At 37.8% G+C, this 25,180-nt stretch overlaps 1 protein-coding gene across 2 annotated transcripts in view; it reads left to right on the plus strand.

Moving 5' to 3' along the window:
* Positions 1-22,122, plus strand: part of ANAPC4 (anaphase promoting complex subunit 4) — a 32,277-nt gene extending 10,155 nt beyond the window's left edge. Inside the window, exons 9-28 of one of the 2 annotated variants that reach the window (XM_074992569.1) lie at positions 660-743; positions 958-1,044; positions 1,863-1,927; positions 2,021-2,063; positions 2,163-2,239; positions 2,672-2,772; positions 2,847-2,898; positions 5,630-5,685; positions 6,317-6,363; positions 8,431-8,487; positions 8,690-8,746; positions 9,366-9,459; positions 10,382-10,479; positions 11,004-11,065; positions 11,148-11,186; positions 11,263-11,364; positions 12,015-12,092; positions 17,821-17,991; positions 18,317-18,440; positions 19,291-22,122. In XM_074992569.1, the coding sequence (XP_074848670.1) occupies positions 660-743; positions 958-1,044; positions 1,863-1,927; positions 2,021-2,063; positions 2,163-2,239; positions 2,672-2,772; positions 2,847-2,898; positions 5,630-5,685; positions 6,317-6,363; positions 8,431-8,487; positions 8,690-8,746; positions 9,366-9,459; positions 10,382-10,479; positions 11,004-11,065; positions 11,148-11,186; positions 11,263-11,364; positions 12,015-12,092; positions 17,821-17,991; positions 18,317-18,440; positions 19,291-19,509 (1,713 nt within the window). In that variant the 3' untranslated portion in view covers positions 19,510-22,122. The remainder of the gene's footprint in view (positions 1-659; positions 744-957; positions 1,045-1,862; positions 1,928-2,020; positions 2,064-2,162; positions 2,240-2,671; positions 2,773-2,846; positions 2,899-5,629; positions 5,686-6,316; positions 6,364-8,430; positions 8,488-8,689; positions 8,747-9,365; positions 9,460-10,381; positions 10,480-11,003; positions 11,066-11,147; positions 11,187-11,262; positions 11,365-12,014; positions 12,093-17,820; positions 17,992-18,316; positions 18,441-19,290) is intronic. The other variant, XM_074992570.1, reaches the window with a different exon arrangement.
* Positions 22,123-25,180: the final 3,058 nt, after the last annotated feature.

Here is a 25,180-nt window from a genome sequence, read left to right on the forward strand (position 1 = left end):
ACAATTAAACAGTTTTACTAGTCACAAATATAGTGACTCAGATTCCCAGGCCTGCCTTTATGAAGACGGGTTAACAATACTACATTTAAGACCTTAGTAACTCTGTGGCTAAGTTTACACTAGAAGCATCTGTCTATAGAAGTTATGGTCAGAAGAGATGTTCTGACAAAACTTCTGTTGACAGATCATGTCTATACATAAAAGTGGATTGATCTTTTGATCTACTCTGTCAACAAAAGGGCCCCCAGAGTGTCTACGCAGCTTGTTTGTTGACAATTTCTGTTGACAAAATGTATTTTGTATGTAGATCCTCTGCAAGTTTTGTTGACAAAACCCCAGTTTTGTCTACAGAACTCTCTAGTGTAGATGTAGCCACATGTGCCTTTATTCCAGACAAAGCACAGACACAAAAAACCCCTAATATAAATTTTGTAAGATATATAACAAAGATTTGCAAAGATATCTTCAGGAAAAGTCTCCTTTCCAAGTGATCTGAACAGTCATTTGATCTATTGAATTTAAAAGAAGGAAAAATTGAAATGGAGAATGGACAAGTTTTGTGAAGCTTTTTCTTTAATTCATGTAATGAAGTCTATTTTTACAGAAAATAAAAAGACCATCCATTTGATTATAACTGTTGATTGCTTTGCATATTACAGCTGGACACCAGTCTACTATCAGTTTACTTACCTGAGGTAACACGAATGGCCAGGAAATTTACTCATATTTCAACTCTCCTACAGGTACATTTTTGTTATGATTTCTTTTTAATACACAGTTATTATAGGTGTTGGCTTTTTTAAACCCTGTTAGTATAAAACACTGGCTTGCTTTAGGGATTTAAATTGATTTTGAAGTTAATATAGAGTATAGCTTTAGAAGATATGATTTCGTAAGAATCTTATGTTTAGTCTGAATTTTAAAAATTCACTGCACTAATTGTAATTTGCATTGCAGTATATAAAGTTATCATTGACATGTATGTGTGAAGCATGGGAAGAAATATTAATGCAGATGGACTCACGTCTAACCAAATTCGTACAGGTATTGTGGTACGAGCAATTATTTGGGGAAAGCAGAGAATTAGTAGTGTTCTTACTTATGTGTCAGTTCTGTTTCTTTTATGTGTACTGAACAGCTATCACAGAATATTGGTCTCTGTAAATTCAGAGGCAAGTTGGAGGAATTAATGTTTACCAACTGCTTTGAAGTTGAGAAAGCAGCGTTGAGGGTTTAGTAGTAGTATTCTGTGACTTTCTACCCCAGTGTTGATATACCAATTGAATATTGTAGATTTCATTTTTTAAACAGATTCATATTCATGCAGGAAGGATGGATGCCCACTAACATAATTGAGCAAAACATTGACCTTCCTAATTTGTGAGTGGGCACAGTTCAACTTTTTTTAACAAGCAAATTTCCTCACCCAGATTACAATTATCATAATTAATGCACTCCAGTAACTGCAGACCAGTTCATCTCAATTGACTTTGCATGAAGAAGGAAAAAAAAATAGTAGTATGTGTACAAGGAAGCTCTCAATGAGATGCTGTTGAGGTGGCTTAAGTGTTGTAGTATTTGCAAGTATGTAACACACAAATTTAAAAAAAATAGTTTGGTAACAGATTGTGAGTTATTAAAAATAATGTTCAAAACTGTGATCATTAATGAAATAATGTGAAAGTAGTGAACATTTTTTCCTATTTTAACTGTTGAATTTCCAGTGATCTCTGAATACCGAGAAGGTATTCTTTCTGTATTTTGTTTCTCGGTATTTAAAATGAGGTATTTAGAATTCTAATATTGTAAATTACTAATTAAATAAAAGTCATCAGTTTATTTTAGTAATCTTTCTTTAACAGGAAAAGAACACAACCACTTCTGTACAGGATGAGTTTATGCAGCTGCTCTTGTGGGGCAAAGCAAGGTAGGTGCTTTGTGGGTTTTTATATTTCAGTTTCAAGTTTTAAAGGCACATTCAGATTAAAAGAAAACATTTATTTTAATTTTTGTCACTTAGCCTTGAACTTCAAGCACTTTTAATGAACCAGCTAACTGTAAAGGTATGGTGCTGTTTACTGTTATTTAAAATGGTCTGTTTCACTATCTTTTATAACTGCCCTATTAATATACTGTAATGAAGCATGTCTCTTTTCTATCAGGGTTTAAAAAAGCTTGGTCAGTCCATAGAGTCTTCGTACTCCAGTATACAAAAATTAGTTATAAGTCACTTACAGAGGTATGTTATGTAACACCTAATGAATTAGAAATAACATTTTTGGTAATTATTAGTTTAAAAGCAACTGAGCCCAACTAAAACATCATCACATCTTGTCATGGTAATGTAGAGCTTTAGTCTTTTTGACATCAGAAAACTATAACATGTAATTTGAATGTTAATTTTTAGCTCATTGAGGGAAGAAATATTCGATTGTTATAACTGATTGATAGAAAAGTTTATCACTCTTCAGGAAGTGTCCTGTAACTGATGTGTAGGAGCTGGGGGCTGTGATTAAAAAGCAGTAGATAATACTTTTGGACAAAGTATATTTGAAATAAATTTATGAAGTAAGGATGAGAAATAAGAGAGAGCAATTATTTATATATAAAATGTTTGTCAGTTAAACGACGAGTCTGCACGTGATTGATAAATTGTGCTTTTCTGTAATAGTGGCTCTGAGGCATTGTTGTATCATTTGAGTGAGCTGAAAGGCATGGCATCATGGAAACAAAAATATGAGTCTCTTGGACTAGATGCAGCAGGAATTGAAGGTATAGTATTTGGCTCACTATTTTATTACAATAGTGTTAATTTTGAAAACTAAAAATTGTTGTTCTCTTTGCAGATGCTATTACTGCAGTGGGCTCATTTATCTTGAAGGCAAATGAGCTTCTACAGTAAGTATTTATTTGGAGAATTCAAACACAATTTTATTTTAAAATATAGGAATGTAATGTGTAACTGAACTAAATGCTAGACAAATCGTCAGTGTCATTTTATGTATAATGAAAATCCACTGCAGCAACTGTCTTAGCACCTTCTGGAAAAAAAATGAAATGATTAATTGAGTTATTGGAGTGATAATAGGGCAACCAAAATAGATCATAGGAAAAGTAGTGGTCTAACTGGTACAGTTAAGCCACTTCATTCCACAGCACGAGTATCAATTTTGTAGACACTGGGATCCTTTGGAAAAAATAGAATCTGGTCATGTATTTGGAGACCGTATCATAGTATACAGGTACGAGAGGATGAATTAAGTTTGCATAGGCCACCTTTGTTCTGGCATTTCCTATTATCTAGCAGCTGGAGTGAGTTTGACCCAGTCACTCACTGCAAAGGAAACTCATCCTCCCCCAACCTCCAGTTCGGCTGGGTCTAGCAGCTGATCACAGTTGAGGGTGGGAACCACCAGCTTGGGTATCTTCAGCCCTGTGGAGGTTTACTTCTCTGCCAGCTGCTCTGGGTGCCTGAAGTGATATACCTGCACTGCTAGAGAGAGGTGCTTGACTAGTCGTGCAGGTTCTCTTCACTTGCATGACAGACATTTTTGTCTGTAGGGAAGCAAAGAACTCTACAGGGGAAATGAATTCTGCATGATTGCAGTGGCACAGACACCCCCCAGGCGTAGCGTTTGTATCAAATGGCTTCACCCTCCACACTGTTCAGTTGTTAATATGAAGATTTTTGAGAGTATTGAGAGACAGATTTTCCTGCTCTCTGCTCCATTACCTGGCTCTGAGTAGTTAGGAACAGCAATGGCAGAAAAACAAAAACCAAAACCTAACTTTAACCCTGTAGGCCTGGACTGAAGGGATTGTATTCCACTGTCTCTGTAGGGATAATGTGCACAGTCCTGTCATCTTCAGGAACTTTGAAGAATGGAGCATGCTCAGTGAGGATGGACTCTTCAGAAATTTTTGGTGTTAGGGCCTACCAAGTCTCTATTGCACATTTGTGAGTGTGGCTGATTGTTGTGAATCAAGGCAATTTAATCACTGATTTAAATCAGGTTACCAAAAAAACTAAGATTGACTGTTCTTAGAGTGCACTTCATTGTGGAGTAAGCTCCACTGAACTCACTGGCACTTCTTTGAGAAAATAGTATAGAATGGAGTTCTCTTGGAGAAGCTGAGTTATGCTGCAATAAAATCAGGAATAGACTTGTAACATCCCCATTATGGTCTGTGGCCATAATGTTCCAAAATAAGGGACACGAGATATAGAACAAGAAAATGACACTCTGTGGCAACTGGCAACTCTAGATTTCTCTTACTACAGCTCTCTGTATTGTGTACAACAGATTCTAAACTTAGTTAACTAATTAAACAATCCCATAAGGATTAGCTAAGATTGTTTTTTTCCAACATCATCCAGCACAGCAAACAGTGTGGGAATTTACTTGTCAAATCACCCTTGTACTAAAAGGCAGAGTCTTGAAGAATGATGCATTGCCAAGTGAATTATTTGTTACTAACCAGTTGATCCACTCAGCCATATCCACATATTCATCTCCCGGTAGGCAGCTTCCCTTACAATGTTTCCTTCTTACAACTAGACCCTGCCTCCTCTTTTTGCACTGCTTACTCTTGACATATTTTCCTTTTTTCACACAGGGAATAAAATACTCACTGATAGGGTCTCTATCATGGCAAAATCCATGACTTTTTCTGTGGCTGTGTGTGTGCTGAATGTTTTCCCTCTTTTCTTTCTGGTCCACTCCACTGTTCCTTTCTATGCTGCCTCTGTCCTTCCCTATATGTTGTCTCTCTGTCTTAGGGCAGTGTTTTGTCTGCCTCCTCTGTCATGCCTGGCGAAGGTCCATCATCAGTTAAGCACAGAACAAAAACTATCTTGCTTGTGTCTTTCTTTGCACATGATACTTTTTATTCTGCTGAGAAACCAAAATTGAAAGACCAGAACTTTCAAGAGGCAAAAATTAGTGAATAGGATGGACAAATTGAGCCACTAATTTATTTTTGTGAGTCTGTAGTTGTACGCCTGGCATATTGTGGGGAAATTTAATTGTAATTTTTGTTTTTAAAAGAGAAATTCAGTACTTCATTTATATAAATGACTTAAATGAAAATATCTGATTCCATATTTTTTAAATAATTGATTCCCACCCCCGCTGCCATTCATGAGCTATTGTCCCTCCCCTTCCCCTCTTCCGCCCCCACCCCCAACAGTTTGGCAAAAATATTGGGTATTTCCTATGTGGATGGCAAAAGAAACACCCTTGGCACAAGTATCTGCTTTCTTTCTGAATGTTAAGTCCCTGCTGCAAAAGGTGGAAGTGCTGCAGCATATCAAAGAAAAAGTCAGAAACATCTTTTAACCCGGGAAGTGCATTTTTCCTACCCTTACTCACCAAAAGGAGTGAACCCATTTGGCTGAAATTTTCCAAAACAATTCAGTCTGAGGGAGACATCCTAACATGGAGAAGTTCAGCTCAAACAGTTTGTTTGGTAAAGTTATAAGCAATTGAAAGCAGTGTGATGTGTAATGCCAGCTTAAAAGGTACTGCTAACGTCACCAACTATAATACAGTTAGAACTCATGCTTAAACTGGGATCTTGTGGCATTTGTCTAGATCCAGTGTTTCACCAATTTTCTTTTTCTATACAGAGTTATAGACAGTAGTATGAAAAACTTCAAAGCATTTTTCCGGTGGCTGTATGTGGGTAAGTTTAACTATATTCTGAGTATTTTATATCCACTTTATCTTTTAATTATTCACTTTGGCATTATTATAGAATATTAGAATTAGTGTAAAAATATTTGCGTCATGAGTTAATCTTTGCAATTGACTTTTAACAAATGTTGTTACCGTGTTATAAGCTCCTTGATGGCTTTCTAAGAAAGAAATTAGATTATGAAAGAAGCCAGTATTTTATTTAAATATTGAGATATTGCCAAAAATAGATTGATAGTTGTGGAGCTAGTGTTCTGATTTTCTCTTTATTGCCATCCTAGAAATTCATACAAGTTAAAGTAACCCTTTTTCCTTGGGAGATGGGGAGAGAAATCTCTGGCTACAGTTTATCTCCTGTATATTAACAGTGATAGCTCTTGGCTCTTGTAAATGAAGAGCACTCACTTAATCTGAGGAATCATTTTCTCCCTTAATTTCAAAATCTAAGTTAGTACTGAATCATACTAATAAATCAGATCTAAGAATCTTAATTCCTTGTCCCTTGAGCTAGTCAATACTCTAAAGAATAAACTGCTCTATCTGTATTTCAGTATGTTACGTTAGGAAAATTTGAAGTGTTTTAGAAAAACGATATTTTTGCTCTTATCATTTTTTCCCAGCCATGCTGAGGATGTCCGAAGATCATGTTCTTCCAGAGTTGAATAAGGTAGCCATAACTTCTTTCTAGTATATGCTTTTATAATATTGCTATGTCTGATCTAATTCGGAGGGTAGCCAGTGGTATGATGCAATTAGGAACACTACCCAATCATTCAAGTTGTTTCTTTGAAATAAATAAATAAATAAAACTTTACCTTCAAAGAATAATGCTGTCCATGCCAGCCTTTTGAAATAGTTAACGTGAAACTATGGGCATTAAATGCCCATAATCTGGTGTAGTGCGGTCATCTTATGTCTTACTTTATAAAAAATATTTTCGCTTTTCTCTTTGAAGTTGGGTAACCAGCGTGTGCTCACTGTTTTAGTGAGCAGGCTGCATAGGGGATGTTTGCACCTTTTGAAGGAGGCTTATTCCTTGCTTCTCTCTCCTGTGGGCAACTTGGCAATGAGTGGAGTATCTACTTCCACTCAAGAGTGCTTATGTTGCTCTGGATATAAACTAATTTTTTTTCCCCAATGATTAATGTGAAATGTTGTGTTTGATTTCACTTCGTTCTGAAGAAAATTTTTGCTTCCCAGTGTTCTTCACTAGCAAAATTTCTGCGCAGCTGCTATTAAGATTTTTTGAATAGAAACATAGAAATAGGGCTGGAAGGGACTTTGAGAGTTCGTCTATTCCAGTCCCATTCACTGAGGCAGGAGCAAGTATGCTCGGGTCATTCCTGACAAGTTTGTCAAAACTGTTTTTCAAACTCTCCGCTGGTGAGGATTCCACAACGTCCTTTGGAAGCCTGTTCAAGTGCTTAACTTTACATGTAATTAATTTTTCCCTAATGTATCTGATCAGACTAAGCCCGTTATTTTCTTGTCTTATCTTCAGTACACATGGAGAACACTTGTTCACTTTGTAACAATGTTGACGTATTTGAAGATGTTTATAAGCTTTACCCCTCAGTCTTTGATTTTTAATACTAAACCCACTCATTTTTTGACTTTTCCTCACAAGCTATTGTTTCTAAACCTTTTTAAATAATTTTTGTAACTCTCATTGGGACTCTTTCCAGTCTCTCCGTATCTTTCTTACAGAATGGTGTACAGAGGTGGACACAGTACTCCCAACAGAGGCCTTGCTAGTGCTCAGTTGAGTGGGATAATTATGTTCCATGCATTACATATGACATACCTGTTTATAGACCATAGAACATTTCCCTTTTTAGGAAGGACATCTCATTACCAGCTCGTTCAGTTTGTGATCCAATGTAATCCCCAGATCCTTTTCCCCTGTGCTGTTGCCCAGCAAGTTATTCCCCATTTTGTAGTTCGCATTTAATTTTTATTCTAGTACTTTGCCTTTGTCTTTATTGAATTTCATCTTGATATCAGATAAATTCTCCTAATTAGTCAAGGTTTTGAATTCTAATCCTGTCTTCTGAAGTGCTTAATTCCTCTTAGATTACTGCCATCTTTACATTTTATAAGCAAACTCCATTATGTAAGTAATTAATGAAAATATTGAATAGGATCAAGCCTAGGATGGACCACTAGGAGACCTCACCAAGTAAGTCCCACCCCCCATTAGATAGCAACTCACTGTTAACTGATCTTTATTTACAGCCTTTCAAACAGTTGTACATATACCCACCTTATAATTTCATCTAGGTTATGTTTTTCTGGTTGTTTGAAAATGTCCTATGGAACTGTTCTTCTACTGTATGTATAGAAACTTCTGGATAGCCTTTTATGTCTGTTGCAGGGTATAGCTAATTTTGTTCCTGTGTTCCCTTCCTGAGCAAACGGTACTTATCTGTACTAATGCTCTGGTTAAGCCATTTATCACACCAGGTCTCTGTGATGCCAGTTGAGTAATTCAGTATATGAACTAATAGTTTCAGTTCTTCCTGTTTTATTTCCCATACTCTTTGCATTTGTGTAGACACATCTGAAATGGTAACCAGAGTCCCCAACTTTGCCTTCTTGTTGTTCTTATGAACCTCTTGTAATTTTTCCACTTCTCTCCCCGCAACACTTAGTGCTCTGGTATGGTCACCCATTACATTCTTTAAATGTTTGAATTATAGTTATTTTATGATCTTCTCCTTTTTATTTCCATTAGATGACTCAAAAGGATATCACATTTGTTGCTGATTTTCTTACTGAACATTTCAATGAGGTATCATATTTTACTTTACCGAATGCTTTATGCATGCATCCTAGTTCTGTCTTGCTTCAGACAACTGAACTGAAAAAGCTGGTTAAATTTAAATCTGTTTTTATTAAAGTGTGTCTAAATGAAAAATCATCTAATTCCCTTTATCTCAAGTATTGTCAAGTTAGCATTTTGTGTTTTAAAATTCGTTTTATCTTTACTTCAGGCACCAGAGCTGTACAATCGTAAAGGAAAATACTTCAATGTAGAAAGAGTTGGTCAGGTAAAGTATCAGGTTGTATATTGAGATAAGAGCAACAAGATGTATGGGTGAAATCTCAGTGGGGAGAGGGACAGGAAAACAAAGGCTGCAGTATTAAGATTATGTGTTTACTAAACTTCACTCTTTCTAACTCTCTTCCTGCTGCTCAGCGCACACACAGCTGTTAAGAGTGGAGGACATTATTTTACCTACCTGAATATGGAAATTTGAATTAAAATTAATCATCTTAATGTCTTATAAACTATCTTCCTAGTTTGTGTGGCTTATTTTAAAAAAAAAGCCAGGGGATTGAGGCACTTGAAACTAGTGATGAAGGAATCAAGTCAAGTATTGGTATCTAGAATTAGTGTTTCAAAGTTATAAACATTTCTCTATCTTTAATATGTTCCATCTTGTTTTGCATTTTGAGTAAACTGTTTATAACCTGATTTAGAATGGGCAATAAAGTATTTTCCAAAGATCTGGGAAGAGGGCCTGAAACTTGGATTATTCATTTAAAAATGAATTCACTTAAGTGAAGATATAATGGCACATATTCCTTCAACACAGTCCTTTGGTGAATGTGTCATAATGATCATGTTTTTAAATGTTTACTGTATGGAGTTATCATTTCTTCCAGTACTTGAAAGATGAGGATGATGACCTTGTATCTCCACCTAACACAGAGGGAAACCAGTGGTTTAACTTTCTTCAAAACAGTATTCATCTTAAAGGTATTGCATACTACTATTGTACTGTGATTCAGATACGTGTGTAGATTTCACAAAATTAATCAGAGCTGCATAGGCATGAGTGGAAGTAGATTATACTGCCTTAATGGCAAAGAATATCAGTGGTGTAGAAACAAATATGTAATAACCATTACCTATACAGTTGTTTCTGTACATCTCCCTACTCAGTCTGGAATAAAATAAGTTTTGCAAACACGTTTCCCCTCCAGTATTATGGAATCCCTGTCCCTCTTAAATTTTTTTCTCTATCACATAAATTAGACATCAAGTAGTTGATGCTCATAGTAATTGGTTTTGACTCTTAGTGGTCTGGAATTCTTCCAATATCATGCACCAAATTATAACAGCCGGAGACCACCAGCAGAGGACACTACGTCACAGTTTGAAAATGATTATATAAACCAGCTTATTGTTAGTATCACAAGTCAGAAAGTATACTGTAAGCTTGATAAAGTAGTAGTGTTGTGTTTTGATGCTATATTTCCAGTTTATGGTAGTTTATGTTGGCTTCCAGTCCAGTAAGCTATTTTTAGATAAATTAATTAGATATATTTCAGAATGTAATTACTAATAAACTTATGTGTAGGCGTGAAATATATCCTGTCTCAAAGCCTGGAAATAGAAGCTGAAAATATTTGCATTGTGTCCAGACAGTAGGTTAGCTAAGGGGAAAGAATCCTTTTTAGTATAGCAGGACGCTTCATTACGTGTGCGTTCCTAGCTGTTGGCTGGCTGTAACTCTCCTGTTTATACCATTTTAATTAGTTGCTGGGGAAGAGAGCTACAGAGGGCAAACTAGAATCCAGTTCTGATTTCATTACCCAGACCTGGCTTGAATGCAAGCTCATTTAATTGTATCTTTACAAGAAACTGTATTTTGGACTAAAAACCTAATTATTTGCAGAAAGTCCACTGCTGTTTCCTTATTACCCTCAGAAATCACTGCATTTTGTCAAAAGGCAAATGGAGGGGATTATTGATCAGTGTCTACAAAAGCCTGCTGTAAGTTCTGTTTGTTACACACTGTGTATTTTGCATTACAATCACTGTTGTTTTGATCTTCAGAGTAATTATTTGAAATTATGTAGCATGAATTTAGTACTCATTGAAGGTGCCACATTCCACACCCCCTGATTAGTCAAATACAGGGTATCTGATGGCAGTAGTGAAGCTTTCACTTCCAGACTGTTTCAAGCATGTCCTGGGCCCAAGAAGGTAGTTATATCTCCTTGTCTGTTCCTTTCTGTGCCTCTCCTGAGCATTATATGCACAATTGCTATCCATTTTTAAATGCAATTAATTTTGTTTTTGAAGAAACAGTACAGTAGTTTAAGTAAATAATTTTAAAAAGCATGCCAAGATTATGTAATAAGGATATTTATTCAGTGCATCTGATGAAGCTGGTCTTTGCCCACAAAAGCTTGTGCTCCAACATATCTGGTAGTCCATAAGGTGCCACAAGAGGTCATGTTGTTTTTGTGAATAGTTTTTTCTGCATTTTGGAATTTTTTTGTGGTGTGTTTCAGAATGTGATTGGAAAATCAGTGCATCAAGCAATTTGCTTGCCACTATACAAAGGATCTAAAAGGTATAACTTTTCTATATAGTTTAAAGCTAATTTTCAGTTATTGAACTGTTACCTTCTGACTTTTTTTTGTTTTCGTTTTTAGTGAGGACTCTACGCCTCGATTATTTAAATTACCCTTTATGTGAGTATATTGTTCTTACTGTATTTCATTTACCATGTTTTATGTTTTGGTCTAACTTTCTTTTTTCATATTTTAGGTGGAATGACAAATCTTCCAACTTACACTATGTTCTCTTCAGTATGTTAGAAAGTGCTGCTTCTAAAATTTACATTTTGAGGCAGCATACAGATGTTTCCAGGTAAGAAATGCACTTGAAGTTAAAAGATTGCAAAATCAAGCCCTATGAACATTCAGTTATTCTGGATCCAGATGCTGGCTCTGGATGTTGGTCTACAAAGTCTTCATTGCTGGATTGAGTTATTTTACTTTTCCATCATTGCATGGATCTTCATCCGAAAGGAAATGTCAAGTATTATTTTTTCCTTCCTTTGAGTGATCAGTAATTATACTGTTCAGTAAGTTCTTCATCTTACTTCATAAATATTCACCTTAGGTCAACTCCTTCTAGCTTGTGATAAGATTCATAACAATTATACACAGTTTACCACAGTCTGTAAAAAATGGGCAGATGGTCTCATTTGTACAGACAGATTGTATTCTTTAATGCATTAGAATAAATCACTCTGTGCCAGTGCTCAGTAGTTCCTGCTGCCAAGATATATAACAATTCTGTAACTTCAGTCCTTTCATCCATAATATATTTTGCTCTTCTTCTTTCTCACCCCATCAGTTGCTTTGAGAGTGGACACAGTATATAGACTTATTGTATGTTTGCATCTAATTGGCTTTGCACTCTGTTCCAGTAATTGGTGTAAATCTTTGTATTTGTGTATTTTGGCACATAACTTTAAGGACAAGTAACATAACTGTTTTTTCATTCTCCGTTAGGTCTGCTAATAATGGACTACTTGCTGTTGATTTTGGAAACTTCTTGAACAACAGCATAAATGAAACTTCAGATACAAGGTTTGTATATTTGGGAAAGAGGGTCTGTGATTTGCTTTCTTCAAGGGTCACTTATTCTACTTTATTTTTTCAGCTACTTACATTTAGCAACCTGCAGGATCAGGGTCTTTGTGGGCAGACCTCTAAGTGCTTACGTCCTCATTGATCTTCATGAAGTAACATACAGGATTTTGGGCTGGCAGCTTACTTTATAGATGGAAATAAACTTTGTTGAATTCTGAAATACAGACACTTAAAAACAGTGACCCAAAGTAAGATGTTAACGGGTGCTAATAGGCATGAAATGTGTAAAGATTAGGCATAATGTATTCAATGCAATGTCTTTGAAGCATTCTCTTCCAAGGATTTCCCTTTTCTCTGTTCTCCATGTGTCAGAATAGCCACGTCAGGCCAACTTCTCCTCCCAGACAGGAAGAGCTAGGGTAGGTCTACACAGCAAAGTTATTTTGAAATAAATGTGCTAGCATCTACACAACGCAACTGCTTTGAAATAGTGGCGGTCTTATTTTGAAATTGGTTAACCTCATTTCATAAGGAATAGTCCCTATTTCAAAATAGGTGCAGTTAAGACAGGAAATAGAGCCTATTTCAAAATAAGCCCCAGGGCATCCAATGATTTTATTTTGTAATCGGCTCTATGTGTAGATGATGTATTTTGAAATAGCTAAGTGCTATTTTAAAATGCATTTTTGTGTGTAGCAGCCTTAGTTCAAAATAATCTATTCCAGAATATTTTTATTTCAAAATAAGGCTGCTGTGTAGATATACCCCTAGATATGGCTGCCCTCAGAACTAACCAACCAACACCTCTTTGAGCAGTAACAAATATTTCTTAGGGGCTTACTTGCTGTTTTTTTTTAGTGTTTCCATTCCTTGCCTTTTTGTGTGATGGATCAGCCAAGCTTTGGCCCTGACCCACCTGTCTCCTGCAAGTGCTTTGCCATTAAAACCATTGGACTGCCAAACTTTTTATAAAAGTTTAACCTTAACTTCATAGAGTTGATAGAATCCTAGAACTGTAAGGAACCTTGAGGTCATTTAAACCCAATCCCCTTCACTCATGGCAGGACCAAGCACCATTCTAGACCATCACATGCTTATGTTTGTCTAGTCTGCTCTTAAAAATTTCCAGTGGTGGACATCCCTCCCAAGGCAATTTATTCCAGTGGTTAACCACCCGGACAGCTAGGAACTTTTTCCTAGTGTTTAACCTAAACTCCTTTACTGCAATTTAAACCCATTACATCATGTCCTATCATGCCTATACTAGAGGATTTTGTTGACAAAACTCAGAGCATCTACACACACAGTGCCTTTTGTAGACAGCCTGTCGACAAAACTCTGCACTTCTGACGTCAGCGTTCTGCCTTTCCATGTTGAGGAATAGTGACTGTTGACTGTTTCTGTTGACAAAAAATATTCTGTAGATGCTCGCAGCCCTGCAGTTGGTTGACAGGACTTCCAGTTCATTGGGCAGCCCAGTTTGTTGAGCTTCCGGTTGTCAGTTCTTTCGAGACAGTGGCCACGTAGCCTGTTCGCTTTCTGACCCCAGAGGGGATTGCTCTTTCAGTCTGCATGTATGTGTGTGGATGTGATCTGTTGACAGAAGTTTTGCTGGAAGATGTTGTCTGACAGTTGCTTCTGTTGACAGATTGCTGTGGTGTAGACATAGTCAAGGAGAACAATTTTTGTTCTCTCCTCCTTGTAACTACCTTTGAGATACTTGAAAGCTGTTAACATGTTCCCTCTGGAGATACTTGAAAGCTGTTATTGTGTCCCTTCTGTTTTCTGTTTTCCAGACAAAACAAACCCAGTTCTTTCAGACTTTCATCATAGGTCATGTTTTCTAGACCTACTCATTTTTGTTGCTCTTCTTTGGACCTTCTGCAATTTGTCCACATCTTTCCTGAAATGTGCTACCCAGAACTGGATACAAGATGCCAGTTTAGTCCTAATCAGCGCAGAACAGAGTGGAAGAATTTCTTGTTTTGCTGGCAGCATTCCTGTTGTTAAATCCTAGAATTATGTTTGCTCTTTTTGCAACAGTGTTGCACTTGTGACCTATATTGGCTTGTTGACCACTGTGGCTATATCTAAACTACAGAGTTATGTTGAAATAACTTTACAAGTGTCTACACTACGCACACACTATTTTAAAATACATTCAAAATGGTGCGTACATTATTTCAAAATAGGTAAACCTCATTGCAGGAGGAATAATGCCTATTTTGAAATAGATGCTGTTAAAACACAGTATAGCACTATTTTGAAATAAACCATAATGGCATCCAATGGCTCTATTTCAAAATAGCGCTATGTGTCCAAAAATCATAGAATAATAGAAGAGTAGGACTGGAAGGGACCTCGAGAGGCCATCAAGTCCAGCCCCATGCCCTCATGGCAGGACCAAGCACTTTCTAGACCATCCCTGAAAGCCATCTATCTAACCTCTTCTTAAATATCTGCAGTGATGGAGATTCTACCACTTCCCTTGGCAATTCGTTCCAGTGTTTGGTCACCCTGACAGTTAGGAACTTTTTCCTCATGTCCAACCTGAACCTCCCCTGCTGCAATTTCAGTCCATTGCCTCTTGTTCTATCCTCAGAGGCAAGGAAGAGCAAGTTCCCTCCCTCTGCCTTATGACACCCTTTTAGATACCTGAAAACTGCTATCATGTCCCCCCTCAATCTTCTCTTTTCCAAACTAAACAAGCCCAATTCTTTCAGCCTTTCTTCATAGGTCATGTTCTCTAGACCTTTGATCATTCTCGTCGCTCTCCTCTGGACCCTCTCCAATTTCTCCACATCCTTCCTGAACCGCGGTGCCCAGAACTGGACACAATACTCCAGCTGAGGCCTAACCAGCGCAGAGTAAAGCGGGAGAATGACTTCTCGTGTTTTGTTCACAACACATTTGTTAATGCATCCTAGAATCATGTTTGCTTTTTTTGCAACAGCATCACACTGTTGACTCATATTTAGCTTGTGGTCCACTATAACCCCTAGATCCCTTTCTGCTGTACTCATTCCTAGGCAGTCCTTTCCCATTCTGTATGTGTGACACTGATTGTTCCTTCCTAAGTGGAGCACTTTGCATTTGTCCTTATTAAACTTCATCCTGTTTACCTCAGCCCATTTCTCCAGTTTATCCAGATCCTTTTGAATTATGACCCTATCCTCCAAAGAAGTTACAACCCCTCCCAGCTTGGTATCATCTGCAAACTTAAGTGTACTTTCTATGTCAATATCTAAATCGTTAATGAAGATACGGAACAGAACCGGTCCTAAAACAGACCCCTGTGGAACCCCACTAGTTATACTTTTCCAGCAGGATTGAAAACCATTAATAACTACTCTCTGGGTATGGTTATCCAGCCAGTTGTTCACCCACCTTATAGTAGCCCCATCTAAGTTGTATTTGATTAGTTTATTGATAAGTATATTATGTGAGACCGTGTCAAATGCTTTACTGAAGTCTAGGTATACCTTAGCCACAAGGCTCGTTATTCTATCAAAGAAAGCTATCAGATTGGTTTGACATGATCTGTTTTTAACAAAACCATGCTGGCTGTTCCCTATCACCTTACCACCTTCCAATTGCTTGCAGATGATTTCTTTAATTACCTGCTCCATTATCTTTCCTGGCACAGAAGTTAAGCTGACTGGCCTGTAGTTTCCTGGGTTATTCTTGTTCCCCTTTTTATAAATGGGTACTATATTTGCCCTTTTCCAGTCTTCTGGAATCTCTCCCATCTCCCATGATTTTCCAAAAATGATTGCTAAAGGCTCAGATACCTCTTCTATCAGCTCCTTGAGGATTCTAGGATGCATTTCATCAGGCCCTGGTGATTTGCAGACATCTAATTTTTCTAAGTAAATTTTAATTTGTTCTTTTCGTATTTCAACTTCTAAACCTACCCCTTTTTCACTAGCGTTCTCTATATCAGGCATTCCTTCAGATTTCTCAGTGAAGACTGAAACAAAGAAATCATTAAACATCTCTGCCATTTCCAAATTCCCTGTTACTGTTTCTCCCTTGTCACAGACCAATGGCCCTACCCTCTCCTTGGTCTTCCTCTTGTTACCAATGTATTTGTAAAAAGCCTTCTTGTTTCCCTTTATGATTGTAGGTAGCTTGAGCTCCTTTTGTGCCTTAGCCTTTCTAATTTTGCTCCTGCATGCTCGTGTTGTTTGCCTATATTCAGCCTTTGTAATTTGTCCTAGTTTCCATTTCTTATACGATTCCTTTTTTAGTTTGAGATCATGCAAGATCTCCTGGTTAAGCCAAGGCGGTCTTTTGCCATGTTTTCTATCTTTCCTACGCAGCAGGATAGCTTGCTTTTGGTCCCTTAATAATGTCCCTTTGGAAAAACTGCCAACTCTCCTCAGCCGTTTTTCCCCTCAGTTTAGCTTCCCATGGGACCTTACCTACCAGCTGTCTGAGTTTCCCAAAATCTGCCTTCCTGAAACCCATTATCTCTATTGTACTGTTTTCCCTTCTTCCCTTCCTTAGAATTGTGAACTCTATGATTTCATGATCACTTTCACCCAAGCATCCTTCCACTTTCAAATTCTCAATAATTTCCTCCCTATTTGTTAAAATTAAATCTAGAACAGCTTCCCCCTGGTAGCTTTTTCAACCTTTTGGAATAAAAAGTTGTCTGCAATGCAATCCAAGAATTTATTGGACAGTCTGTCCCCTGCTGTATTAGTTTCCCAACATATACCTGGATAGTTGAAGTCCTCCATCACCACCAAATTCTGGGCCCTGGATGATTTTGTTAGCTGATTAAAGAAAACCTCATCCACCTCTTCCACCTGGCTAGGGGGCCTGTAGTAGACGCCTAGTAGGACCTCATCCTTGTTTTTTCCTCCTCTGAGTCGAACCCAGAGACTTTCAACCTGTCCATCTCCTATGTCCATCTCCTCCTCTGTCCAAGTGTGTACATTTTTAATATACAAGGCAACACCTCCTCCCTTCTTTCCCTGTCTGTCCTTCCTAAGCAGGCTGTACCCTTCAATACCAACATTCCAATCATGAGTATTATCCCACCAAGTTTCTGTGATGCCAACGATATCATAGCATATCATATCATATTTCAAAATAGCTTGGTGCTATTTCAGGTTACATTTTATATGTAGCTGTGTGAAATAACTCGGTAGTATAGACATAGCCTAGGACTGCTAGCTTCTTTTCTGCAGTACTTATTCTTCGGTAGTAATTTCTCATTTTAGATGTGTGCAACTGATTTGTTCCTTTTCAAGTGGAGTAATTTGTTTTTGACCTTATTGAATTCCATCCGATTTACCTCAGACCCTTTCTACAGTTTGTCTAAATCATTTTGAATTATAATCGTATCCTCCAAAGCAACCTCTTTAGAACTCCTTCCAGTTTGGCATCGTATGCAAGTTTTTATACGTATACTATTTATGCCATTATTTAAATCAGTGATGAATACGTTGAATAGAACCTGTCCCAAAATTGATCCTTGTGGAATCTCATTTATTATGCTCGTCTAGTGTGACTGCGTATTTTTATGATCAGTAGGCTGTTTCCCAGTTAAGAACATTTCATTTGTGGGCTGAACCAAAGCTTGGATCTAAAACATGAAACATGAATACTGATGACTTAAACTTAAGATCTTTGAAAATTTATCCATTCATATTTTTCATTTATTTTTGTAAAGCTTGATTGAATTCAACTAAACACATGATTTATTTTGCTATAGCTTCTACAGTTGTGTAGATGCGCATTTTTATGATGATGAAACTATAACTGTGGTTCTTACGGAGAATGCTGAACAAGAAGGGAAAGAGAGAATCTTGGCTCAGTTGCCTTTATCTTCAGTGTACGTTGACGATGACCAAGAAAAGAAATTCAGCTGGAATTCTAGTAAAAGGTAAGAAGACATGGTTCCCTGAAAATTAATAGCTGAAAAGATTATACAAGTATCTGATTTGCACACAGTTCCATACTTACTACATATGTATTTTAAAGAGGACAGGTTTTTTTTTTCCCTTTTAAGGGAAGGATTTGATGGTTACACTTGATTATAATTCCCAAATTGAATGCTTGTGTGTGTTTTAGATTGCATGCCAATAAATGGAAGACTTATAAGACTAGCTTGTGACGTAGTAAAACTTAATTCTGTCATTTTTTGTCTGAGATTTCTCAGTGGTAGTTGCTTACACACATACACAGTGAATTTCTCTTTTGACATGTAGACTGGATGAGCAATCTGATGATATTCCTACACGTACTGTCTTTTTGGAGAGTCAGTGGAGAGTATTGGAAAATATGAAAGCTCAGTATGTTGCTGTGAATGGCATTCGGAAAGTTTCTTGTGTGGTAAGTACGTTTAAAGTCTAGGATATATACTCGACCCCTGGCTTATACGATTTTGACTTACATGTTTTTTGCAAACACGCAAGTCAGAATTGTTAGTGGCGGGGAGCTGGGAACCCTCTGCTTTCAGGAGTCGGGAAACTGATCAGTGCTGCTGCACTAGTCGGTTTCCTGGCTCCTGGGAGTGGTGGACAGCTGACAACCAGGCCCAGCAGTTTCCCTACTCCCCACCACTTGCAGGAGCTGTGAAACTGACTAGCACTGCTGCACCTGGCTCTGGGCTCCCTGCTGCTCATAGGAGTGGGGAGCAAGACACAGCCAGGCCTGGGGGACCCGAAGGTGACAGGGCCCCTTCCCAACCCGGTTCCAACTTACACAAAATTTGACTTATGTGTGGTTGCCCAGGAACACAACCTATGCATAAGTCAGGGGTCTGCTGTGACTTATTAAAGGAAATAGTTTACTGGTGCAGTGAGTGAAGAGATTGCTACTCTGAATCTGTTACTGTTAGGGTACTTAATTTATTTTGTAGAAAGATTTCCTCATATCTTGTGTCCTTCAAGATCCTTAGAAAAATGGAGGAGACAATCTGCATCTTTTCTCCATAGTTGACAGAATTCATAATAATAGAACTTCTGTGTAAATTAATTGGAACTGCTTCATTTTAGTTTAATTGCATTTACCTTATTCTAAATCAGTTGCAGAAATGAAATAGGTTTGTTGCTAACTTGTTACTTTATTTAAAGAAAAATGTAAGGTTTTGGTAAATGGTGTTTTGAAGGCATCAGTTGTCATTTTCAAATCCATGTTTTCTATTAGTTTCATTAATGAAAACTTCCAAATATTTCCATAGTTAAGTTCAAATCTCCGTCATGTCAGAGTGTTTGAGATGGATGTAGAAGATGATGGAGAGGCTGACGAGGAGGAGGAGGAAGAAGAAGAAAGTACTCAGATTGTGGGTGGTGAAAATGAAGAGCTGCACACATCTGCAGGTAACCACAATAACATTTGTGGTGGTCCTGCTGAGCTGGCAGATAAAACCGAAGACCATGAATCAAGCTCAGATCCTTGACCTGATCCTTGATATTTATACTTTCACTATGACAAAGAAAGGCAAAGACATTAAAAGCAAACTTCAGACCACTGATGCTTTTCTTTATACTTTACCAAATATTCTATTAATGTTTTGGGTGTTATGGAATACTACATGAACCTGAAGACAAAACGTTTTCCTTGCTTCAGTGTATGTTTACTTAATGTTCTTTGTTACAATTAGTTTGTAACAAGCATAACAGTTTCTTCCTGGAGTATTGTAGTATTGAGGATGTCTGGGAAAGGTGGCGGCAGATGGGGCAACTGGATTTTTAAAGATTCATAACCAATCTGTGTAGCCCATAAATTGGCCTACCTGAGGAGCACATGATATAGGGTCAGATTTTCAGATACCCGCTTACTGTTTGTCTCATTGAGGGATCTGAACACTTTGTGCTCTTGCAGCCAGTGTTTACATAAGTATTCAGCTAACAGAGATTTGCAGACGTGCATAATGGTATTTGACTACCTAAGTGTAAGTGGAGCACACCTAAAAAATTTGACTCATGCTTTTGTAACTTTTGCCTGTGTTACTGGGAACCTAGACACTGTTAAGAACAAAACCAGGTGACAAGCCCATTGAGGTTGTTATACCCCCGCCATGTTTGTGTGTTACATTATAGATAACAGAAATATATTGTAGCCTGTGGTGTGTGTGAAGCAGTTTTTGAACATTTGCCATGTGTATTTTTAGTGGAAAATTACATTATTAAAGAAAATATATTTTTCTATTCTGATGTGTTGTATGTTCAATTCAAGCTTTGTTTTGCCCTGTTCATCATCTTTACTAATTTATGCTTGTTGTGGTACTCAATATGAAAGCTAGAAACTTGTTCAAAATTTGAAAATGTTTGCTCATTGCTGACTAGTTGGCTTTCTTTTTCTCTTTAACTCCAGCTCAGCTCTTTGAATTAACAGTGCTGCTAAATGCATAATCTTACAAAACAGTGTGAGTGACTATGCAACTTGAGAAGGGTATGTTACCTCTTACACATGTGCTCTGGTTCTACAATTTGTTACAAAATTAAAAATGTAAATGTAAAATGCCTACAACTCTTCTCTCTATAAATTGCTTTTCTTTGTGTTGCTGTCTAATGCCAGTGAGTCATTGTAGAAATTCGTTCCCACCTTAACAACATGGAATTCCATATTTTTAAAAAATGGACCTTATATTGGTGGAAGAAAGTTTCTAGACCTTTTACTGGCAGAGAGAGCTTTGTAAACATAACGTATGGTTTTGAGAGGTTTTTGGCTATGAAGCTTCTTTAAAATCAGCTCCATGCCATCTCCTGTTGGGCTATGTAAATGGTCGCTCTCTGTACAGAGGTCTTGGTTGTTGAAGCATTCATTACTGCTGGAGAGCATGCTTAGTCTAAGTCTTCCTTAGATTTGATTTGTGAAATGGCCTAGTTTGAGTGTTCCAGAACTTGGATCTACCTTCTTTTTAAATATAAGGGGTTGAAAGCATTTTTTCTTTGCCACAGTTCTTTTTTCTAAATCTGTATGTTAGGTTTTAAGTTCTGTTTTACAATATGCTCTTGAGAAATATCAATTATTACATCCAGTCATCTTCTTCTCCACTTTTCCTAACCCAGTATATACAGCACTCATTTCTAAGGGCCCAATCCTCCATACACCAAATCATTAGGAGCTTTGCTACTGGCTTCATTGAGTAATGACTGGTCCCCTACATCTCTGGTGTGCATAATACAAGTGATGTCTCAGATTAAAAGTGTTTCTGAATCTATTTAGTTTGGTGACTCCTTAAAACATTTTCATGACCCTCTTACATTTACTGTGGAAGTAGGAATACAAGATATAGTGTGTGCGCGTTTTGGGAGGTTGACAGACTACTTTCTCTGGAAGGGCTAGAGTGTACAGCAGTTAGAGAGCAAATTTTTCTTTGTTTAAAATTTGTAATGCATTTTTCAACACTGCCCACCCCCCTTGATCATCTTTTCTGACCCTTCCGGGGGCCATGACCCACTGGTTGAGAAACACTGGGTTAGGTCCTTGAGTCTTTCCTGCTGATGTGTCTGAACCTTTGTCCCAAACCTTGTTGAAGGTGATGGGCTCCAACATTGGACTCCAGTCAGCCCATTTGCTGCCATCATGTCTTTTTAGCTTTTAATAACTTCTTGGTCAGACAGCATCACTAAACGTGTGCACAATTCCCAGTTGCTTAATTGTAACTTAATTTAAAAGTTGCAGCATTCTTTCTTACATTCTTCTCTCTGCGCTTAAATGTTTCCAGCTTCTTCAAAAATTAGTCCAGATCTGCAATATTTTCCTTCCTTGTGTTGTATCACCAATCAACTGCTCATATCCTCTAACCCTGCGTGGAACCTTACTGTCTCTAACCTCGTCCTACTTTCATTAGCTCCCATGCTGATCGTATAACTTCCTTTCCTTTTCAAACCCTTATTGCCTCCTTCTTGTCTTCAGAATACAAGCATGCTACACTAAACTCTTTCATATCTGGCATTCTGTCATCTGGAACTCTAAAATAATGGGCATTTTAACCATAAATAAATTTTAGTTGTGTTTTGCATAAGTACAGTATAGTGAAAGTAAGTACAAATATAGTATAAATTTACAGCAGACAATATTAATGTTCGTAAATAAATTACTCTGCATACATTTTTTGTTTCCTAATGTCTAATCTTGTTTTTCTTCAGTGTTGCTAGGTATACCTCTCTATTATCCAGAATATTTGAATATCCAGCAACCTCTGAGTCCAGGGGCTGCAGGATATGAAAGAGTTTACTGTATAAACTATTTGGAGTTTTAAAGCACTCACTACTATAGGATCTGAGCACGTACAGTCCCCCTGTAAAAATCCAGTTCTTCAGCTATGTCATATATCAGTTGTTTTTGGAGGTGGTGCATCAGGAGTAAAGACAAAACTTCATAATCGCCCTTCCATCACCCCCACCTGCCCCAAAAAATTAAGTACTTTTGAACCAGCCCCACAATCTGTCTTTTTCCTTTCCTGCTAATGGTAGCTTTGGAGAGTTTTTTTCAGATATACAAATTGCAGAGCTGGGCAGGAAAGTTTTTATTAGCTTGAAATTTTTTTTTATCTTTGAAAAATTTTCCTGTTCCACAGTGGAGCAAAACTAAGACCTTTTTTAGTTTTTCTGCAAAAACACAGTGTAGGAGGGAGACTGACTTTAGGCTAGCCTGTAGCATTGGCACTGACCTTGGATGGGCAAAATCCAGCTTCAAGTCCTATTGCTCTTCCTGATTTCAACTGAGGTCTTCTTTCATAGCTGAGTGTTCTAACCACTAGGCTATAGAGTCAGTCTGCATCTTTCTCAAATTTTCTGGTCAGAGCTGTTCCAGACTCTGTTGGAGTAGGGAACTAGCCTTCACACTATAGCCAGGTGTAATAGAGAGGAAGCCATGCTAGTCTACACACTATCAAAACAAAAAGCAGTCAAGTAGCACTTTAAAGACTAGCAAAATGGTTTATTAGGTGAGCTTTCGTGGGACAGACCCACTTCTTCATGTCCCACGAAAGCTCACCTAATAAACCATTTTGCTAGTCTTTAAAGTGCTACTTGACTGCTTTTTGTTTTTATAGCCAAGTGATTAGGGAACTCAGTGGGTACATGAGAGACCCAGATTCAAATCCCTGCTTCCAAATCAGGCACAGCAGAGACTCATAGCTGGAGCTCCCACATTGCAGTGGAGGCTCTGATTGGAGGGCCTTTTTGGCTATTGTGAGAGAGGGGTGTCTCTTTCTCTCAAGTTTTTGATTATCAATTCTATCCTGGATCTGAAAAAAAGATTCCTTGAAACTGCCTCCTCTGCAAATGTAATTTTTGACTAATCTACATTTTTGACAAAAAGCAACAACAAAATCCACACGCATTTTATTGAAAAATACTTGAGCTGCTTTACTTACCAGACTTGCTGTTTTAAGACTTAATTAATTCTTTTATTTAGCTTAGACACAGTTTGAGTCTAGAAGTGTGAGAAATGATCGTTCTGCCTATGTTTTCAGAAATTAAGAAAAGAAAAATGGCTTTTTGTAAACTCAAGGTGATAGATACCTCACCAAGCGTGTGTGTGTGTGTGTGTGTGTGTGTGTGTGTGTGTGTGTGTGTATAATATGTAGCATTTGCTCCTCTGACTCACTCTTACTAGTTATTGCAGGAAGCCACCTCTGCTCGCAAAGTGTCTCTGCTAATCTAATTTTAAAATATTCTAGCCCTGTTGCAGAACAAAACCAGCAAAATAAAAATCTAATGCTCAGTCAGGCTGGACATTTCACTGTGTGTTTACAAAAAGCCATGAATTAGTCATGCTCTTCCTGCTGCAGAATCCAAGCCTTTGGCACCAAAGCTGTTTGTGATGGTATATCACCTACATTTTGTTGGAGCTCTGCCGGATCTGTGGATGTAATAGTTTTCAAGTTTCCCTTTCTGCCACTTGAAGATAGCTCTTTTTTAGCCACAAATGGGCCACCTGTGTCAGTGCTAACTCCTCTATTGAGCTGATTTCCAGCCATAAGGAGTAATTCAATATTCTTGCTGTCTCAGGCACATGAGAGCTGTAGTAGTAGTTCTCCAGGAAAGGACACATGGGGAGGAGGGAGGAAATGAATCACTCTTCATCTCCTGTCATTGGGACCCTCTTTGCATTGGGAGTAGTTAAATCTCTGGAGAGACCTCTGGCCCCAGTAATTTATGCTATAATGTTAATGAGACCTGACTCTTCAAGAGAACCAAGTGTCTTGGCATACTCCCCACCTCCAGGGGGCACCACACACCAGTCCCTGTATTTTACAGGGTGGCAGCTTATGCTTGCCTTGTCTGTTGTGAGCACAGATGGCCCTGTGGTGGTGGGCTGCACTGTTATGTCTCAAGTGAGGAGCCAGTGCTGTGGGGCCAAAGGTGCATACGTAGGGGCATTAACCACAGCAGCTGCTTTGCAGCTTGTGCCCTTGGGCTGGTAGGCAGCAACTAGCAGCACTGGCAACAGGAACCGGGCCTGCAGTCAGACAAAGCTGAGCTAGGTGAGTGAGCAGCCTGCTCCTTGAAAATGAATCGTTTAAATTCTTGGCGTTCCTTAGACACTTATTTTGCTGGATCTCCCAGACATTCATAGGTGAGCTCCTTTACAAGAGTCTATGAATCAAGTTGTAGACCTTTTCTAGGATGTATTCCACATCTTCCACTTATTTGGCCAATAATTGCAGATAAAGATTCAGGGGTAAAGTTAATGAAATATCTGGTGAGATTTATTTTACAATAAATGGATGAAATAACCAACCATTTGTTTAGGTGAGATCAGAGAGCAGGTAATTAAAATATTACTGTGAACTGAAGAATTAAATCTTTATTTCTTGAATGTGGAATCAATTGATTTCCTATTTGTCAGTGGCGGGGGGGAAGGGCGGGAGAGACAGGAATGATATAGATTAAAACACAATGGATATTTCTTTTAGATGCATTTTTCCTTACAATAATACAACTGTTTGAGTCCACATCTCCATCTCTTAGTCAGTCCTCAGAAACTGGGAGTTATATTTGGCATTTCATAATATGGTATTGTTTTTAAATATAGATTTAAAGTGTTTTCAAAGTAGCTTCATTCTGCATGTGATCAAGAAAGTATATACAATGAATGCTAACTTTTGATTA

The sequence above is a fragment of the Carettochelys insculpta genome, chromosome 4 (genome assembly GCF_033958435.1).
Source record: "Carettochelys insculpta isolate YL-2023 chromosome 4, ASM3395843v1, whole genome shotgun sequence".
Lineage (NCBI taxonomy): Eukaryota > Metazoa > Chordata > Testudines > Carettochelyidae > Carettochelys > Carettochelys insculpta.